General features: G+C 46.1%; 1 protein-coding gene across 26 annotated transcripts in view; it reads left to right on the forward strand.

Annotated features, from left to right (window-relative positions):
- Window positions 1-19,823, forward strand: part of EPB41 (erythrocyte membrane protein band 4.1) — an 80,916-nt gene that overhangs the window by 34,341 nt on the left and 26,752 nt on the right. For 17 of the 26 annotated variants that reach the window (XM_083879250.1, XM_083879248.1, XM_083879235.1 and 14 more), the window contains exons 2-12: window positions 3,948-4,384; window positions 7,029-7,259; window positions 9,598-9,702; window positions 11,811-11,853; window positions 12,615-12,690; window positions 13,145-13,363; window positions 15,316-15,403; window positions 15,928-16,080; window positions 16,854-16,951; window positions 17,290-17,462; window positions 18,980-19,096. In XM_083879250.1, the coding sequence (XP_083735376.1) occupies window positions 7,206-7,259; window positions 9,598-9,702; window positions 11,811-11,853; window positions 12,615-12,690; window positions 13,145-13,363; window positions 15,316-15,403; window positions 15,928-16,080; window positions 16,854-16,951; window positions 17,290-17,462; window positions 18,980-19,096 (1,126 nt within the window). In that variant the 5' untranslated portion in view covers window positions 3,948-4,384; window positions 7,029-7,205. Of the gene's footprint in view, window positions 1-3,930; window positions 4,385-7,028; window positions 7,260-9,597; window positions 9,703-11,810; window positions 11,854-12,614; window positions 12,691-13,144; window positions 13,364-15,315; window positions 15,404-15,927; window positions 16,081-16,853; window positions 16,952-17,289; window positions 17,463-18,979; window positions 19,097-19,823 lie in introns of all 26 variants that reach the window. The other 9 variants (XM_083879238.1, XM_083879240.1, XM_083879255.1 and 6 more) reach the window with 1 other exon arrangement.

Raw genomic sequence — 19,823 nt, forward strand, 5'->3', positions numbered from 1 at the left:
GCACACCTTCCACTAGATAAAGTTGCTTGAAGCTCTGTCCAGTGTTTTCTTTACTGTAGTAAAAATCACATGTAGGGCACATAACACACACGTGGAGTGAGTCGTGCTGGTGGCAGCTGCAGTTTCCTCCTCTCCCACCCACAGGTTTGTTGCACATGCACAGTCTTGACAAAACTGAATTTTCAGGCTGTGTTCTCTATTTCAGGCAGCATTCTGTGTAGTTTCCCTGGTGAATTATGTGCTTTTCACACACATTATGAAATGGGAAGAAATGCGTTTAAAAAAAAACCCACCACACTGTTGCTGAAACTATTTGATTTTTGGCTATTTTTAGCAGAAATTTGTCTTATCATTGTCTCCAGCTCTTGCTGGAGCAGCAGTATTTGGTGAAGCCACACATTTTTGCATAGGAAGGTTAGGACAGTTTGTCCCACCCATTATCTGGTGTTCGGCATCTCTGCGAGAAAATTTGTGTTTCCAAGAACTGAACCTTCCCCATGGACAGTCCTTTTCTTCTCTCCCTAAAAGACAAAGCCATTGGGAATTGAGTTACAACTAAGCCATAAGTCGTTTTTCCAGGCTTGGAAACAGCGATAAATTAGATTTTTCACAGAATCACAGACCGAGTTGGAAGGAACCTGAAAGCCCATGTCATTCCACCCCTGCCATGACATGGACCCTTCCACTGTCCCAGGTTGCTCCAAGCCCCATCCTTGGCCTTGGACAGTTCCTGGGATCCAGGAGCAGCCATGGCTTATTTGTCCAAGCTGTGCCAGAGCCTCCCCACCCTCGCAAGCAGGAATTTCTTCCTGATTTCTAATTAACCCTTCCTTGCTTCAGTATGGGTTCAGTTTTTCTTCTGGTTGCTTCCTGTTGCCAAAGCCTTCTTATCTGGAGCATGTTCTCCAGCTTAAAAATGCTTAGATATAAATAGATATTTGTACTCTTTTCTGATGAGATTCTTACTCTGAAATCTCTCTCTGAAGTAATATCTGAGTTTTGTTGTAGTTTGCTTATTTCCATGGTGTTGACACCTTTTCCACTCCAGACTTGTGAAGAGCCTGCCTTTTATAGGCTGTCTGACATGGAACCTTCAGCCTCTACCACAGAAAGCCCCCCACAAGTGAAGTATTTACAGTGTGGCAGTTCAGAGCAGAAGGTTAACAGCACTGCTTGAATGCTCATACAGTAGCAGAGCATCTTCCTCCAGCATCCAGGAAGCTCCCAAGGCACCTGCTGGCTTAGCAGAATTGCCTTATGGAATAACAAGGGAAGAAAATATAATTTAAATAAAAACCTGCTTGTGGTTTGGCTGTGGGCAGTGCTTTCTCCAAGGGATGGTATGAAGAGCAGTGGAGTGGGACCCTCACTCTTTGTGTCGGCTCTGCTGTGGGGTTGGAAACAAAACACCACTTGGCACCCATCTCCTTGCAGGAAAAGTCCTTTTCTTCCTTGTATAATCACAGACTGGCTTGGGTTGGAAGGTTTAAAGACCATCTCATTCCACCCCCTTGCCATGGACAACCTCTCAGTTATGTTACTCACTTACAAATCTCTTTGCTTTTGATAGTGAATGTCGAGGAAATGATTTCTGAGCATAAAACTTCCAAGGGAAGGCACCAGCCAGGAGCCCACGCCTTGGAGCAGTGCACTCGGGTCTCACAGCAAGATGTTTGCTGTACCCAGGGAGTTACTGGTGCTGGCAGCTATGAAATGTTTATTGGGGATGGAAGGACTTATGTGCCCATCTCTGCATCGCCAGCACTGCTGAGGGGAGCTGGCTGAGCTGCAGCATGGTTCTTGGAGGATGGAGAAAAGACAAGGAGGTGTTTGCTTATCACCAGCCAGACCCACCTTCCCGCGCTGGGAAAGGTCCGTGACTGCAGCTTTGAAACACGGCAACTTGTAAACAAGTCAACAAATCTTGTTTCAAGTTGTTGGTGTTTAAAGAAAGAAAAGTACATCCAGAAGAAACGTTCTTTTTGTGGACTGTCCCTGGGGCTTCCTGCGGCTGATAAGAGCTGCTCCTCAGCTGTGCCCTCCCCAACGTCATCTCCAAAGCTTTGGTTCTGCCTTTTTGGTTTGAAGAGCGACTCATCCAAGGTTGTACATTTTGATAACAATTCCTACAAATGTACTTATTCAAAACAAACACAGTGGGAAGCAGCTACAAAGCAGACTGCTCCAACAGCTGGTGCCAGGGAGTGATGGCTGCTGATGTGTGATTGTGGTGGGACAGGCTTGCAGAACATCCCTTTCATTCCGTGTGTCCTGGGGCGTTGGGAGCTTTGCCTTAGGCATTGGCATAGTGGGTTTGGGGTGATGGATGTTTGGCTGCACAGAGTCCTTGGCCTCTTCACTACTTTGTAGCATCTCCAGGAGTTCTTGGAGAGCTGACAAGAGCAGAAATCAGCTGTGTGGTGTTTGGGGTTCCCTGCAGTAGAAGCTATGGGTTGCTAATGGGGCTAGTGGCAACTGTGGCAATGGATTGCAGGAGGAAGGGGAGCAGAAGTAAGAGCTACAAGGACGAGTCACACTTACGCTGCTCTCTGCAGACTGATCTTAGATGCATCTGGGCACATTTGGGTTTGGGCACCCTTTGCCTTGTAGTGTCCCTGGTCCATCGGGTGCTCATGATGCAGGTTCTTGGCCTGGGTGCCTGTAGAAACAACACTGAAGAATCAGTGCAGGTTGGAAGCTGCTGTTTCAGTGGGCTCTGCCACTCCACTGGGCTAGGAAATACCCAGAGCATCTCACAGAGGGGAGATGGTGAGTGGAGAGTAATTCTGTCTTCTGCTTCTGCAGGAGACCACGCTAAAATGAGCTCTGCAGCTCGTCCCTAAGCTGGGTGGTGGGACTGACTCCAAGTGAGAAAACTCAATGAAAACTCCAAACCAAACCCTGTAACCTCAGGAAATTTGTGTTGCTGCAGAAACAAATTCAGGGAAGGTCTGTGATGCTGTGCTAATTTAACCATGGCATTAGAAATAACGTGAAATGTTGGCATTAAACGCAAGGGGAAAGTTCTTTGAAGAGCTGGTAGGGCTTTTCTCCTTCAAGCACTCTGGTTCTTTTAGCAATCAGGATGAGTTAAATTAAAGTTGATGAATGCGATAAAATGTAGGAGGATGGCATCTTGGAATGTGCCCTAATTTTTAAGTGTGTATTTTGAGCAAATGTTTATACACTGAGTCTCAGGCTGGGAGATTGAGGCATATTGGATTATATGCTATTTGCTCAGTGTAAGCAGTGGCAATTTATTGCTGCAGATACATGTGATGTGTGCAGAGATTAGTTCTATCTTCTCTAAAGCATGATTATTTTGGGTCCTGTTTATACCTTAAATAGATATTCTTCTCATGTGATTTCCATCTTTTTGTGTCAACAGCCCAGGCTAAAGTTGAAATAAATATTGCATCAGCTTGATAGCACAAGCTCTGAGGAAGTCTGTTCCCATTTTGCATGTTGTTTGGAAACCTTTTCATTTGACGTTTTTTCTAGTGTGCAGTGCAAATATCCTATGAATCCCAAAGCCTGCTGGGCTCCCCTGGATTTGTCTGGTGCAGAACAATGTAATTGCTCAACACTGATGCGTCCTGTCCCAGCAGTATGATTTGGTGTGTTTTAGATCATAGAATCCCAGAATGGTTTTGGTTGAAAGGGACCTTAAAGACTATCTTCAAAGTAAACTGTAGCAAAAGGAATGACTTTGCTTTTGCTGTCTTTGGAGGCTGGAGTCAGCCGGGGTTTCATCCTCTTACAGGCCATTCCCTTCAGAGTTGAGCTCCATGATCCCTCTGGGTCTCTTCTGCTCTGGTTCTGTGACTGGTGAACATGGTGTATCTGCCTGTGCTTGTGGTTGATTTGAATAGCTCAGTCAGGCAGGTGTTGGAAACCTCTGTATTGAGCCCTTTTGCTCCTCTCATACAGCATCATCATGACAACAGAAAAGAGCCCAGCAGCCGACGCTGACAACTCAGAGCAGCAGCAAGCCAAGGAGGAAGGAGCTGCTGAAACACAGAAGCAAGAGGCTTCCCTGGAGGAAGGGGCTCAACCAACACCGGAGAGACAGCCCCAGAGGCAGAAGGCCTCCAACGGAGACACCCCCACGCACGAAGAGCAGAGCAAGAAAGAGCATCGCACCTCCGAGGGCCGGGGTCTCTCCCGCCTCTTCTCCTCCTTCCTCAGGAGGCCCAAGTCTCAGGTGTCCGAAGAGGACAAAGACACAGATGCTGCTAAAGAGGCAGGAGGTGACCAGGACGCAGGATTAGGAGCCAGCCCTGATGAAGACATCCTGGTGAAAGCCCCAATTGCAGCTCCTGAGCCTGAGCTCAAGACCGACCCATCGCTGGATCTCCATTCCTTGAGCAGTGCAGAAACACAGGTAACACACCCCGTTCTGTGGGACAGGCTCCCTGCTGCTTTAAAATGTGTCTTTGTAGCCAGAGCTATAACAACTTCATATCCCAGGCTGGTGAGCTGGACCAGAAAGGGCCGTGAGATGCTGAAAAGGCTCTTGTCAGCTCCCTGTGTTTCATTGTGTACTTCCCACTCTTGCATCAGACCTGCAAAGTACCTGTTCTGGAAATTAGGGTCACACTTCATAGCATAATAGAAAATGCCCCATGCTGAATCATTGCTCTACTGAGGCTTGGGATGTCACATCGTAACTCAGAGGGTTCACATTCATTGAGTTCAAAACCAGAGTTGATTGTCAGGATGTCCTTGGTGTGAGCAGGATCTAGGCAGGATCAGTGGCCCAAGGTGGAGATTACAAAAGTACATAGATTTGGGAATGGATTTCTTCAACTTCAAGGAGGGCAAGCATGACATTTTAGGATTTGGTCATCTGCTGGGTCTGGGCTGTGCTGAGTCTGCCAAATATAAATGCTTTCTGCTTATGCATCATGTAGACAGGAACTTCAGCACAGCACGTGGACTGAGCCAGCTCCTGGGACGTATCTGATGTCTACTTATTCCAGCCAGGGTCATTTTTCATGCAAAATTCAAAGTTTAAAAATTTAAAGTAGAAATTGAGGCAGAGACATCCCCAGGGAACATTCACTGAGCTGTGGCTGGTTATTGATTTTGGAGTGCTGGGTGCCCTCTCTTCCTTCTTGGGTAGTTACAGCTCTGCTGTTACTTGAGCCTGGAGTGGAAAAAGGTAGATATTCCTTCTCCTCAGCTGGGAATTTCTTACATCCCAACGAACCCGTGTGTGTTGCTGGAGCCAGACAGGATGAAATCTGGATTTCTTACCACTGCCTTAAGTTCAGAGTGGCTCCAGATACCCACAAATGCTCAGTTTTAGAGCAATACTTTACAAATTCGAGCATTGCCAGTAGGCAATAATTGTAAATCCACCTCCTTAAAATTACAAAGTTGTAGAGAGGGTAGTAGGTAACAGCTTTTCCTTTCTTTTCCCAAATTTCTGAGCCTGTGAAGACCATGGGATGATCTCTGCTCATGTTTGATGCCTCTGAAGGTTGGGATTAGCAGGATGGGGCAGAGGTGGAGATCTTCAGGCACCTTCAGCCCAGAAATTTTATTTTCAAGAAGGACTTGTTCTTGGAAGTGTTTAAGGCCGGGTTGGATGGGTCTTGGAGCAACATGGGCTAGTGGAAGGTGAGATGGGCTTTAAAGTCCCTTCCACCCAAACCATTCTGGTTTTTTAATGTGTGATTTTTTTTCTATTTATCTCTGATTTGCTGGTCCTGAGCCCATGAGAATTTGCATCCCAGCCTTTCTTCATGGGCTGTTCATTTTAGATGACACATTTGTGCCTTTTTTTTTTTTTTTTCTTATTTTAGATCACTGTCAGTGGCTTTCTGAACTGTGACACTCGGCAGATATTTCTGCTGTGAAAGCATTTGCGAGGTGCTGCAATTTGATAAATGCTGACCGACGGGCATTAGGAGCTTTGACTGATTCCCTGCTCCCAGTTGTCCCAGTTCTGCTGGAACCAAAGTCAGCAGCTTGTGGACATTATTTAGTTTTTAAATACCTCTGTGCACTTGTGCCTGGGTGTGATTTCATGAGATGTGATGGGGTGAAGAGACAAGGTTTTGCTCTTCCTCTGCTGCAGCTCTGTGCTCCTGCTGCATCCAGCCCCTTCCAGCATCGTCACAGCTGCTGTGAACTCGTTTAACCTGCTGAAGTGGCAGAGGAAAAAAAAAGCCATCTTCCTTCCTCCTCCTGTCCCCAAAGCATCTCTTTCTGCTACTTGAGTGGATTAAACTGGCTCACAAAGTGCTTCCATAGGCAAAGGGACAGTGGTGTGGAGGCTGCCTTCCCTTTCTGGTGGCAGAGGGCTGCTCAGTTAACTCTGATTACCATGAAACCTCAGCCCTGACCCTCGTTTTAGTGCCACTGCTACCATAAAATCCCACAATGGTTTGGGTTGGAAGGGCCCTTAAAGCCCATCTCATCCCACCTTCTGCCATGGGCAGGGCCAGCTTCCACTATCCCAGGCTGCTCCAAGCCCTGTCTAACCTGTCCATGGACAATTCCAGAGATCCAGGGGCAGCTACAGCTTCTTTGGGCATCCTGTGCCAGGGCCTCCCCACCCTCACAGGAAGAATTTCTCCCCAATATCCCATCTAGCCTCTGTCAGTTTAAAACATTTTCCCCTTGTCATGCCAAGGGCCAGTGCACTGAAACAGCAGCTATGCCAGGGTGGCAGTGGGAGCACTGGGGGTCCTGCCTGGGAGGGAAAAAACCTTCCCAGCCCAGAAGGTACTGTCACTAACACCATGAATGCATGCTGTAATCTACCCTGATTTCTTTAAACAACCATTATTTCTTTTTTATTACATCCTTTACAAAATGAAAACTTGAAAAGTACTTGGAAGAGTTTTAAAAATTAGTACCATTTCCTTGGTCACCTCAGCTGCTGCTCCAAGTCCTGGAGATTACAGGTTAAAGTGGGATAATGAATTCTGAGTGAGATCCCAGCCCTGCAGTGCTTGTTCCGTGCTTTGTTTGTTTGTTCATCTGTTTGTTTGACACCTCTAAATTGGGGGTTTCAGCCTGCTCAGGAGGAGAGGAGGAACGACCAGGAGCCAGAGGGAAGAGACCTCGAGGACAGGGAAGAAGGGGGAGCGAAGGAAGAGGGTGCCAAGCCAGAAACGAAGCAAGAGTCTCTGGAAACTAAAGCAGACAAGGATTTGAAAGCTGCCCAAAAAGCAGTGAAAAGACACAAAAACATGTACTGCAAAGTTGTCTTGCTGGATGACACCATTTTTGAGTGTTCTGTGGATGTAAGTACTTTGGAGGTTTGGTTCTGCTTCTTGTCTCTTCCCTCTCCCTTCTGCTTCTCTTGAAAAATCACCACAAACACGATTTAATAGGGGCCTAATGTGCTGCCAGGGAATTACATGACAGGTTTTACTGCAGAACAAGCCTGCTGTAAGCTGTAACAACTTATTTAGTGTGTTGTAAAAACCTCTGGGTACTAGGAATCTTTTTTTTTTTTTAATTGTTCTACAATTCCAGGGTGCCTTACTTTATAAAGGTGGGTGGAAGTTTAAAAAAAATCAACCCAAACTTCATATTACTTGCTGTTCACGATCTGTCTCATTTGAGGCTAGAGTTTAGGTTTTTGGGGTAGGTTGCAATTGTCTAAATAACTTTTGCTTCCTTGGCTTTGAATAAAATGGGTTGTATAAAATTGATTTGTGCTTTTCTAGTCCCCCAAGGTGGCTTTACCTCTCAGGCTGCTGGTTCACTTAGCTCCTGGGGCTTAGATGCAAAGAAAAGCACACTGTGTTTAGCATGCAGTTGAATATATTTCCAGTAAACAATTTTAAATGATGTTGACTTAGAGCACTGCAACCCCCTTCATCTGAGAGCGTTTTTTCTCCTTTATTTTGTGCATTCTCTCACAGGGCTGTGGTGCTGTCAGGGCAATAAAAAGCAAGCAGAAATCCCTATTTTAGTATTGGAGTACTTGTCCAGAATATTAACAATCTGTTACTTACCATTGAAGCATACTTCCACCAGCTTGTTTTCCCTCAGTCCTGCTGGTAAATGGGACAGGAGAGGGTATCTGAGCACAGGGCTCCTTGTGGGAGCAATCACCTTGGGTGATCCTGGGCAAGTAGGTCAGTGCTGAATGTTTGTGTAATGATGGCGCTGCTGGTACTGCCTGGGATCAGCTCAGAGCATCGCTGCCCCCATCACCTTCCCCTTGGCCAGGGAGACTGTGCAGCCCCGAGGAGCCTCTTTCCCAAATCCCGGTGACAGCTTGCTGTGGCTTTGTGCCTTGGTTTGCTGCAGCGATTTCTTTGGATACTGTCATGGACACTGTGGAGGGAGAGCCATGGGGGGTCCTGACTCGAGCAGGACATGAGGAATGTCTCTCTGTGGGTCCAGAGTGTCATGGTGGGCACTGCCGAAGATTAGGGGACCCTCAATGTGTTAGTGAGACCCTCTTAACTTGAGGAGCACCCTCGGCTTTAGCGCGAGTATAGCTCTGCTCTGGCATTTTGAGAGTTTATTAAGATTTAATTGGGAAGGAATTGCAAAGGTGTAGGCAAAGAGCAGCCCAAATGTCGTTATCCAAGGAGAATTAGTGCTTTCAGGCATCCTTTCTGACTGACAGCCCTGGAAGCTTTTCTGTTCCTGTGTCAGTGCCAATTCCTTGAGGAATAACCAGGCTAACACATACGTTACGTTACCTATAGAGTCACAATGTGTGCACAAAGGACCTGACAGCTGAAAGGCTGGAATAAAGCCAAGGAGTAAAACATGGCAGGGGTCTTGGAGCAGTTGCCATGCAGAGATGATGGACAGGAGAGCTGCAGGCTTAGTGAAGCTGATTTACGTCACTGGGACTGCACTTTCTTCTAGCAAAGCATCCAGTGGAATGAGCTGCTTCTGGTTGCCATAGTTTTGTGCCTCAGGGATGTTTTCCTTCATGCTTTTGGATTAAAAGGATGTCTGTTCCTTGGGCCAGTTCACTTCTGCAGGATAGGGGGGAAAGAAAAAGAGGAAATAGGAATCCTCAAAGTGTATTTCTGGAGGCAGGAACCTGTGTGATGAGCAGCTTTGGGTGCATGAGACAGATGGGAGATGCTGGTTTTCATCAGCAGAGCAGGGTGATGGAAAGATCATGGAAATCATGGGCTTTGGTTATGGGCTACTGTCTTTTTTCTGAACCAAAGACAAGTCAGGTTGCCCCTGGAATGTATAGGTTGAGGCAGCTGTTTGATCTCTTGATCCACACCTGCTCGTCTGGCAGCCTGAACCTGGGAGATACCAACACTGTAGATGTACCTTGGGAGGGAAAGCCTGTACAAATTCTTGGTGTCTACTGAGCTGAGTGTTGGGAAGTCCAGCTTTGGGGGATTTTCAGACATGGAGCTGGTGGGAGGAGAGAGACCCACTCTGGTTCTTGTTGCCTCTCCATGGAATTCTTATGTCTGCTGCCCTTTTCTGTAAGGAGTCCTTGCTCTGAGACAGTCAGGAGATATAATTTGGAGCTACTCAGGTCCCTTTTCCCCCCTTACTGATAGTGCATATTCCTATTCCTCCCCTCTCCTGTGAACAAAGGCAAAACCCAACCCTGTCCTACAGGATTTCTTTGTCTATTTGCAGAAACACGCCAAGGGACAGGATCTACTTAAGAAAGTCTGTGACCACCTCAATCTGCTGGAAGAAGACTACTTTGGTTTGGCCATATGGGACACACCAACGTGCAGGGTAAGCAGCTGCAGGCCTGGAGGGGATTCAGCTCTTTCTGCATCATCTCCCCAGGGCAGGAAGTGGGGTGGAAGCTCCTCTTCAAACTCATTTTGATGTCCTCCCTAAATATGGATTGCAGGTCATCAGACAGGAAGAAGTGGTGAATAAATTACTATGGGAGTGTGGATTTTAGTAAAAAAGCTATGTGAATCATAGAATGAATCTTAGTGAACTTGGGTCTTCACCTGGAGAAAAGTCATTATATTAGTTTACTGCAAAATTATGTCATTAAATGATAAAGGAGTCAGGCTGCCCTGGAACTGGTGTCAGTGTTGGTAAGGTTTGGTTAGAGCCATCCAGAGCATTTGGAGTTGAGCCTTTGCCCTGCAGAAGAACATATGTGACACTATACCAAAGCTCCTACTCATGGTTTCAATTTAAGGTCTTTCTTTGATTTGACTCAAGCAGTGTCTTACCTTTTGACTGTCCCAGAACTGGAAGCTGGGGCAGATGAGGCCACTGTTGATGGGTTATTCAGCTCCATTGTGGAGCAAGCTGGTGTTTGGTTTGCTCTGATGGGTGAAAACACCTTTTTTTTTTTATATCTCTCTTTTGTTTCATTGAACTTTGAAACCTGAAGCTTCATCTCTCTCCTGCTGTAACTTCAAACAAGACCTCCCCAGAGTTATTGATTCACAGGTGAAATGGTGTTAATAGGATGAGCTCCTGCACCTCACCTGCAGCTGTGTGGAGCAGGTGGAGAGAGCAGGCATATTCCTGGATAGGGAGGGGTTGTATGTGACATTTTTCACCTTGATATTTAGGGAATAAACTTTCTGAGGACCAGTAATTACCCATGTGGGCGTAGCAGAGGGTGGCAGTGGGATTAGGATGTCTTGACAGTGGCTGGAGCAGCTGGGCACCACGGAGCTGCAAGGAGCTCATTGCCCTGAAAGGGAGGATTGTTTTCTGCTGATTCATGACCCAGTGGGATAAAAGTGTTGTTAATTGCTGTTGCCATCATTGTCTGCTGGGTGGGATGCATGACTGCACCCTGGGATCACCCCAGTAACAAGCAGTTGTGGCACCAGCTCAGCCATGGAGATGCTCTGCTCCAAGCTGTGGCCCTAAAAAAGCAGCAAGTCTTCCTTTTAAATGGATTTTGTATCCTCACTTTTATTTGTTAGATGAGCAGGAATATAAAAAGAGGAGATTAAATGTAAGTATTGCTGTCTCCCCGCCATGAAGTTACGTGTCCTTCTGGTCACGAGAGATTAGATTGAGGGATTCAATGAGTTAATTCCTTCACCTCAGGAGACCTGGATGTCCAAATCCTGTTCAGAGCTGGTGAAAATGAAGGGGTGATTAAATGTAACTTCTCCAGGAGGGTTGCTAGCCCAGTGCCAGTGCCTGCAGCAGGACAGGCTCAGACCATGGAAAAAGCAGGAATTGTGTTTTGAGGCTTAAATTGCACCAGCATCCCAGAAAAGCCCAAATTACACAGGAGGGGGAAAAAGATATATTTTTAAATTTGTAGCACAGGTAATTACTAGAAACTTGAGTCATAGTTAAAAGAAATGAAGTTTATGTCACACTCCTGTAAAAAAATCCAGCCTTGCTCGGGAATTGGGTGTTTTTCCTCCTATTTCAGTAATTAGGTCATTGAAAATATAGCTAATAATAGAAAGTCTTGTTGATCTTTGATCTGAATAGGGTAAGTAAGGAGACAGGGTGCTTAAAATCAATGTATTCGTCCTGTTTACCTATTTTTGAAGGTTCTGGAGAATAAAAAAGGTGTTGCACAAGTGCCCCTGGTAGCTGGATGTGGCTGTGGCCATACCTGTTGCTCTGTTCTTGCAGCTCTAATAATCTGCTTTTATTTTTTCCCCTCGTTACTCCTGCCTCCCATCTGAGTCCCTGGTAGGTGAATGGTTGGAAATGCACCCACTGAGACCACAGCCTGGAGTAAAAGTAGTGAAAAATGCACCATCTCTTCAGTTTCCATGGCTGCCTTTGTGTCAAATATTGTTTGGGCTTTTTTTCCCCCTGTATTTTTAGCAATTTTCAGCTTTCTGTGGTGTTTCTGGAATGTCTGGTAAACTGTGAATGTTTTTATCCTGTTACAGACGTGGCTGGATCCTGCCAAAGAAATAAAAAAGCAGGTTCATGGTAAGTAGATTGAATTTATCATGGGGAGGTGTGGTGTGGTTTTCCCCAGTTTGGCTTTGGTGAGCCATGCAGGGGGACCGGGATGGGGAGAGGTCAAGTGAGGGGGTCTGGCAGGGATCAGCACAAGTTCCATCAGTCTGTGCATCCTTTCTGTCCTTCTTAAGGACTTGGGGGTGCTCTAGATTTAGGAAAAAATGTCATTTCCTTTGTGGAACAGCTTGGGGTGTGTTTGTCTGAAGCAAAGCCACACTTGTCAGTGCAGTGCTGAAATGGGGATGTGCTCCTTGCCTGGAGGATGAGAAAATGGGTGTCAGTGGGAACCACTGAAATCCCAAAGGAGGTTGGGAGACTCCTAGCAGAATTTTATGGTGGAATGAGGTTTTAATTTATAGCTTATGCCTGACCTGTCTTCATGAATCCCTTTTCAGTCCATGAAAAAACATGTCAGTTATTGAGCTTCTTAACAATGAATTTAATTTTTGCCACAAGTTGTGGTTAATACAGGTGATTTTCCCTGCCTTGCTTTTTTTCTCCTGCTTTTCTTACCTGCCATAAATGAAATCACATCTTACACAGGTGTTAATCTGCAGCCAGCTGTGGGAGTGAGCAGTATCAAATCAGTGTTGCTTCTGCTAAATTCTGAAGATCAGACTGGATATTCTCAGCTTTTTTTTTTTTTTTTTTTTTTTTTAATATCAACTGACCATCACAAAGCTGTCCTGGTGTGTTTATTTTTCTCAAGCTCTCCCTTGTCATTGCAGGAGGCCCCTGGGATTTTACTTTCAATGTTAAGTTTTATCCGCCAGATCCTGCCCAGCTAACAGAGGACATCACCAGGTGGGTTACCTGGGAATCCTATGGCCATGTTCTCCTGAATATGGAATAGAAATGTTTCATATTTAGGTGTTTTTCCCTCCTTCAGCAAGGAGATCAGATGTCTTCACCATTTGGAGGGGATTTGGTTTGCTTTTAGTGGATGTGAGGGTGCTCTCACTCTCCACTGGAGTCCACGTGTAAAGTAGTGACATTTATAACTCTGCCATGTGCGTGTTTGTATAGAAAAGTAAATTCTTACCTATAGTCAAGATTTTCTAGTCATAGTGTCCTTTACTCCCTTTGCAGATTGGAGGTAACCTTGAATCCTCCAGTCCTCCACTCTGTTTAACTTGGGAATAAGTAAAAATTGGAAAGAAGTACTGTCATGTGTTCATCAGTGGCATAAAAAAGGGGATTCTGATCCTCAAGTTAATAAATTTCTCTCTGTGAACAGTATTTTCGTTTCTGCCCCCAGGTATTACCTGTGTCTGCAGCTTAGACAGGACATCCTCACAGGGCGGCTGCCCTGCTCCTTTGCCACTTTGGCTCTGCTGGGCTCCTACACGGTCCAGTCAGAGTTGGGAGACTATGACCCTGATCTCCACGGCCCCGATTACATCAATGAGTTCAAACTGGCCCCAAACCAGACAAAAGAGCTGGAAGAAAAGGTTGTGGAGCTTCATAAAACATACAGGTAAGGCACAGCAGGTGGAGTTCTTGATCATGCACAGCAACATGAAATAAGGGAAATAATGGGATTTTCAGGTATATTCCCCCCCTCTGTGAGATACAGAAAACTGTGGATGTCCCATCCCTGGACGTGTTCAAGGCTGAGTTTGATGGGGCTTGGAGCAGCCTGGGGTAGTGGAAGCTGTCCCTGCCCGTGGCAGGGGGTGGAACAAGATGATCTTTGAGGTCTCTTCTAATCCAGACCATTCCGTGATTTTATAATGATTCTGTGAACATTACCTTTTAACAAAAAATCTAATGCTTAGGGCAAAATCTGTTTAGAAGCAGGAATTCTCTTTTTCCTGCATGAAGAAGAAACAAAGCTTTTAGAAAGCAGATGGGAAGTCTTGCAATTGTTTATTAACAAGTGCTTTTTTTCCCCACAGAGTAGCCATGAAAGTGGGGTTTAGTTCATGTGCAAATGTGAAATTTACTTGTTTTAACCTTGCCCTTTGCCTTTTTTTAATATATTCTTTGAGGACTTATGTAATTGTGGATTGTAGTTGGATCTGGTTTCTCTGTTTACACGCTGTAGCCTACAGCCCGTTCGGGGCATTCTTCTACCACATTTAGTGAGTAACATACATTTCCTAATGTGGAAAGATTCCAGATGATCCAGGAATTACAAACCCATTTCCTAGTGCAGCTATGACCTGGGCGGGTGTGTCTGGTTCAGGTAGGGTTGAACAACTCCCGGGAGTCTCCCTGGTATCAGATTCAAGGGTGACGGTAACTAAACCTTTTCCTCATCTTACTTCGGGCGTATCTTCCTAGAAAGGAAAAGATGGAGCAAAGACGAGACTTTCTCACAGGCAGATGGGAAAAAAACTGGAGCACAGTGGGAAGGGTGCATGTGGGCCCTGGCTGTGACCACTCAACACCTCACTCAAGCCTGCTAATCAATATTTTAAATTGATTCCCCTCCATTTACACCGAGAGGAGAGGAAATGAGGGAAAATAAGTACTGGGCCTCTGACAAGCTTCATGACTTGGAGTCAAAGGCTGTTTGCTGTACTAGAAGTGGTGGATCACAGTACTGAATTATTCATGGCTTCATCAGAAGGAGACTTCAAGGTACAAGATGTAGTTATATTTCATCTGTCTGCATGTGCAGGAGAAAGCAGCACATCCCCATTTGATCTCTGGTCCATATTCTGTGAACTTTAAACTTTAGAGGGTTTTCAGTGGGAATGATAGAATCATGGAATTGTTTAGGTTGTAAAAGACCTTGAAGACCATTGAGTTCAGCCATTAACCCAGCACTGCCAAGCCCACCACTAAACTACGTCCCCAAGTGTAACATCCCTGTGTTCTTTGGACATTTCCTGGGAAATCTCTGCTAGACTGTGCTCCGTCTCTTGCTACTGGATTTGCAAAGCACGAGGTACATATCAAGACAGTGGCTGCTCCTGAGGCTTTCCAACAAGACTGCAGTCCTTGCAGTGGACTTTGCCCTGCCTCCTGCCACTCAAACCTCTATTTACATCACACACAAGACGTATGTGAGCCTCACTAAGGAAGACATCAAAGGAGGGTAGAAAATGAAATGTATGCAGCTGAATCCTCTCCCAGCAGAGCTGCTAATGTATCTCATATACCAGGAATGTATTAACAGGGACACTTCAATGACATTGATAATGGCCTCCATTATCAGGGTGTCTTTGTTAAATTGTGCCTCTCCTGCAGACAGGGCACCATCTGTTACCAGAAAACCCCTCATTTATCTGGTTCCCTGGCTGGAATCTGCTGAGTGGTTTCAGCTGTCCGTGTGTTGGAGAACAGTAGCTGGGTTTGGGGAGGTCTGGAGGCAGCAGGTCTATGGGGACTGGACCTGTCCCCCTTTTGCTCACTTGAGTTTCTTCTGCTGAATCAAGTTTTGTCCCCTTATTGCTCTTCACTTCCTTCTCTTTTCTGTAGATCCATGACTCCAGCCCAAGCAGACCTGGAATTTCTTGAGAATGCAAAAAAGCTGTCTATGTATGGAGTTGACCTTCACCAAGCCAAGGTGAGAATCCACCTACTTGTGGATTTTGTAATTTGATTATCCTTCCCTTGCAGGAGCAAGTTTACCTGTTTTGGGAAGCTCTGTTGGAAAGAGGAAGTATGGAAATACAGACGTACAGTAGGAATGCCTCAAGCATTTCTGCAAGAGAAGTGATTCTTTGCGGTTGCTTATTATTTATATGTCACAGGAAACTTTCCAAAGCTCCTTGTACAGACAGGTCCTTGCTCGGAGTGACTTGGAATACAATATGTGTTCCCTGCCACACGAGCCTCTGTGCTCCAGGAAAGGCAGGATTGGCTCTTGATGAGCCCTTTGGGCACCCCCCAGAACAGGAAATCATCAGGAGGGAGGAGGACATCAGGAAAAGTGTGAAAGAAAAGGAAGGATGGCCATGGAGCTGGGAGCTGGAGTCTGGGTGGTGGGGAGATGAATTTATAGGAAGACCAAAGGGATAATTTGGAAGGCAGCTGTTGACATGAAACTCATAAACCTGACACTTCATAAATCCTCATCTGCATTCCCAGGACTTGGAAGGAGTGGATATCACTCTGGGAGTCTGTTCCAGTGGCCTTCTTGTTTACAAAGATAAACTGAGAATCAACCGCTTCCCGTGGCCCAAAGTCCTGAAGATTTCCTACAAACGCAGCAGTTTCTTCATAAAGATTCGGCCAGGAGAGGTATGGCTGGCTCCTGTGGGCTCCTGTCATCCTGTTTTTCCTTGGGGTAGTCACCGTGTGTGTGTCACTGGAGTGGAGCACTGCGGGGTCAGGCTCTTCTCTGCAGGAGAGTTTGACATCGGGGTGTCTTATCCCGGCTGGAGCTGCAGCCGGCTGGTGACAGTGTAACAGCGTGTCATCCAGCACCACCTCCTGGCATCACCGGGTATTTCCAGCATCCAGGGAAAGGCCTGGGAGCTTGACAGATGAAACTGGGGCAGCACTAACTCGTTTTTTGGAAACGGGGCAAGACAATGGCTCCTTGTCTTGCTTTCATTTGAGGAAAATAATTAAAAATTAGAATTAGCTTTTCACCTAAGTGCAGGAAGCAGGGAATGGATGCACTGGTGCTGCCTCTCTTGAATGGGGAATCCCTGGAGCAGCCTGGTTACAGAAGGGGGAGAGGCTACAATGGGGATCCACCTCTTTCCTCTTTCTCCTGCTTTCACTGCCATGACCTGCTCTTGCAGGGAGGTCAGTGTTTGACTTCAGCCCACAGCTGGGCAGTGTGACGGGGGGATAAACCCACAGCATGTTGCTCTGCAAATCCCAGTGCATCCTGAGGGATGCTCGGGCTTGTGGCCAAGCCCTCTCTTTCCTCTGACCTGAGGTCCTGCCGCACATTGTGGGGCAAGTTGAGCAGTTTGTGTCACAGCAGACCAGGGTGGTAGGCTGGGGACTGGGTTTCTGCCACATTTATTTCTTGTGATTCCTAAATAACTTGTTTTCCACAGCAAGAACAGTATGAAAGTACAATTGGGTTCAAGCTACCAAGTTACCGGGCAGCAAAGAAGCTGTGGAAAGTATGTGTTGAACATCACACCTTCTTCAGGTGGGTTTTCTGAACAGTAGCCTCACCCTGAATAACTTAGTGCTTGAATTTAACTATTGAAAATGAACATTGTTCCTTAGTGTTTTTGAAAAAATGGGAGAGAAATTATTTCAGGGACAGTAGGTGTTTATTTTGCAGTAAATTGTTAAACAAGTTCTGCTTTGTAAGGCCCGTAAGACAGAGATCGTGGGGTCATGTAGATGTGAGACATCATTAGTATGTGCATTTCCTTGGCCAAGCGGTTGCAAGAGACTCCTTTAATTTCTATTTTAATTCCTCTTCACGTGCCCCTTCTTAGCTCTGGAGGTGTGATTTTTAAATGTGTGTGTGTCTTTCAGGCTGACTTCCACCGAGGCCATCCCCAAGAGCCGGTTCCTGGCACTGGGCTCCAAGTTCCGCTACAGCGGTCGGACGCAGGCGCAGACGCGGCAGGCGAGTGCCCTGATCGACCGCCCCGCGCCCCAGTTTGAGCGCACGGCCAGCAAGAGAGCGTCCAGGAGCCTGGATGGAGGTGAGTCAGTGAGCCCCTGCTGTGTCTTCTCCCTTCGGGAATCACCAGGATGCTGAGGCACTCCTTAAGGAGCACCTGCTGTACAGAGACACAGATGTAACTGGTCACTGTAGTACAAAACCTTGTTCCTGCCCCTTACATGTTTAGGAATTATGTGCCTGTAGTTAGACTGAATTGGTGCTCAGTTGCTTAGACCAGGGTGCTGATAACACCATGGGGATAGGTTTGTTCCCTGTATAGACCATTCACTTAAGAGTTGGACTCTATGATCCTGATGGATCCCTTCCAACTCAGCGAATTCTGATTCATCACACAACCTTTATTCACATCAACAAAACCACCCACTCAAACCAAACACTCGCCCTACAAAAACCAGCAGCATTGTCACAACACAAAACAAAAGTGGACAATTTACACCTAATCCACCCCTTTTGCCTTCACCATAATTACAAGAATTCTCCATGATCATTCTGCTCTCTAACATTGCTCAGTACTTTTGCCCGTTACCTCTCGCAGTTTTTATCCTTATCTCAGTATCACAGCACTGTGAGGGCTGTTATGGGTAAATGAACTCCATCTCAGCCAGACCCAATACAATAATGTGAACCAAGTGTGGTCCCAGCAGAACTGACTGATGAAAAGAATGTAGGTGGGTGCTGATGGCTTCTGACAAAGTTCTGCTGGTAAAGGTATTTCTTCATTTGATCTCTATAGAAAATCAGAAATTAAGCCATTCTGTTTGTTTTGTTTAATATCACTTCTTAAATTCCATAGTTTTACATGAGAGGGAGATTTTTTGCCATGATAGAAACTTTTTCAGTGTCCCTTAAAAGGATTAAAATGATGCTTAGGTTGGAGTTGAGATGTATCAGTCAGATGGGCTTATCCCTGAGATTTTTAAAATAAATAAATATCAGCAGAGGAGGTGAGGCATGGAAAAGGGAGTGCAGTGCCTAAGTTTGGTCCATGTGATCTGTATCACAGGGTATTAAGGTTCAGGGAAAGAGGATCATCCCTGTGTGCTGTGAGGATCCAGGGAAAGAGGATCATCCCTGTGCCCCATGGACACCTGATGGGGCAGGGACCATGTTGCTTTGAGCCTTGTTTGTGCTGCAGCCTGGGGGCCCAGAGCTACTCAGCACTCCATGGCCAGCAGCAGCCAGGCTGTCCCTGCTCCTGGGCCCAGTGACATCCTGAGCCTGGTTTTGTGTCGTGGAGCTGGAGGGAAGGGAAGGTTCAAGCTCCATAAGGCAGCAAAGCCACATTCCAGCTTCCCTGCAGTCTGGGCATGCAAAGTTCCTCAGGCAGAGTGCACAGCAGCCAGGGGACCTGTGCTGCTGGTTGCCCATCAGCCATGCCATTATGAACCCCAGATGAGTAGAGAAATCATAGCTGCAGTGCTACACCTGGATGTCAGAGCTTGGAAAAGAGCAGCCTGGGAATGTGACGCTCCTGCCCCCTTGACATCTGTGCCTTGGCCATGCGGGTGGTTGTTAACGTGTGCCCCGTTTCTTCAGCTAAACGTGCAACTCAAAAGGTTGAGTTCAAAACCGTAAAGGAGGAGAAGCAGAAGGAGGTGGTGGTGGTTGAGGTTCCTGAACCAAAATCTGCGGATCTGATCCGAGAGAAGCCAGGTATAGCTGTGGTGGTGGCTCAAACTCTCTGCAGTGCCTTTCCTATCCTCTACATTCTTGTTCCTGACAATTTCCAATTTTCACCAAATCTGATGGCTTTCTCTTTTCATTTCTTTGCAAGAAGAGTTTCGCAGTGAGAGGAGACACAGCCCAGCTCTGAGATGTTCCTTAAATTTCCACCTTGCACCTCATTAGACTGCAATTCTTATGGAGAGGTGGGGAAAAGATTAGGATGGGCTGGCACTTGAGAACTCTCTTGTTAAATGTGGGTAGTTTTGTATGTATGGGTTTGAAACCTTTAAAATTTGATCTTAAAACTTCTCATGAAGTTTCTGAAATCCTTCAACCCAGGACCTCCTTGCCATTTTGGGTTGGGTTTTTTTTGGTGTTTGAGAAATGCTACCCATTTTAGTCTGTGGAGCTTGTATTTCTCTCAGGATGGGTACTGTTAATAAATATAAATGTCCTTAAGAGGTGTGTAGGTACCAACAGTACATTTAAATACTAGTAAGTGTGTCCAGCAGCAGTGTTGCAAATATTTGCAGTCTTCATCACTTGAATAGTGACCCCTGTGGTGTGTTAGGGCTGGAGATAATTCACATGCAAATGCTTTGGGTACTGTCCTCCCACCCAGATTTTTTTACAGTGTACTTTTGACTGCATTACTACTTTTCTAGTATCTAGATCAAGTTTTCATTAAGTGTGGCAAACTTCCCCTCCACGGATA

Source organism: Zosterops lateralis (genome assembly GCF_965231275.1).
Source record: "Zosterops lateralis genome assembly, chromosome: 28".
NCBI lineage: Eukaryota > Metazoa > Chordata > Aves > Passeriformes > Zosteropidae > Zosterops > Zosterops lateralis.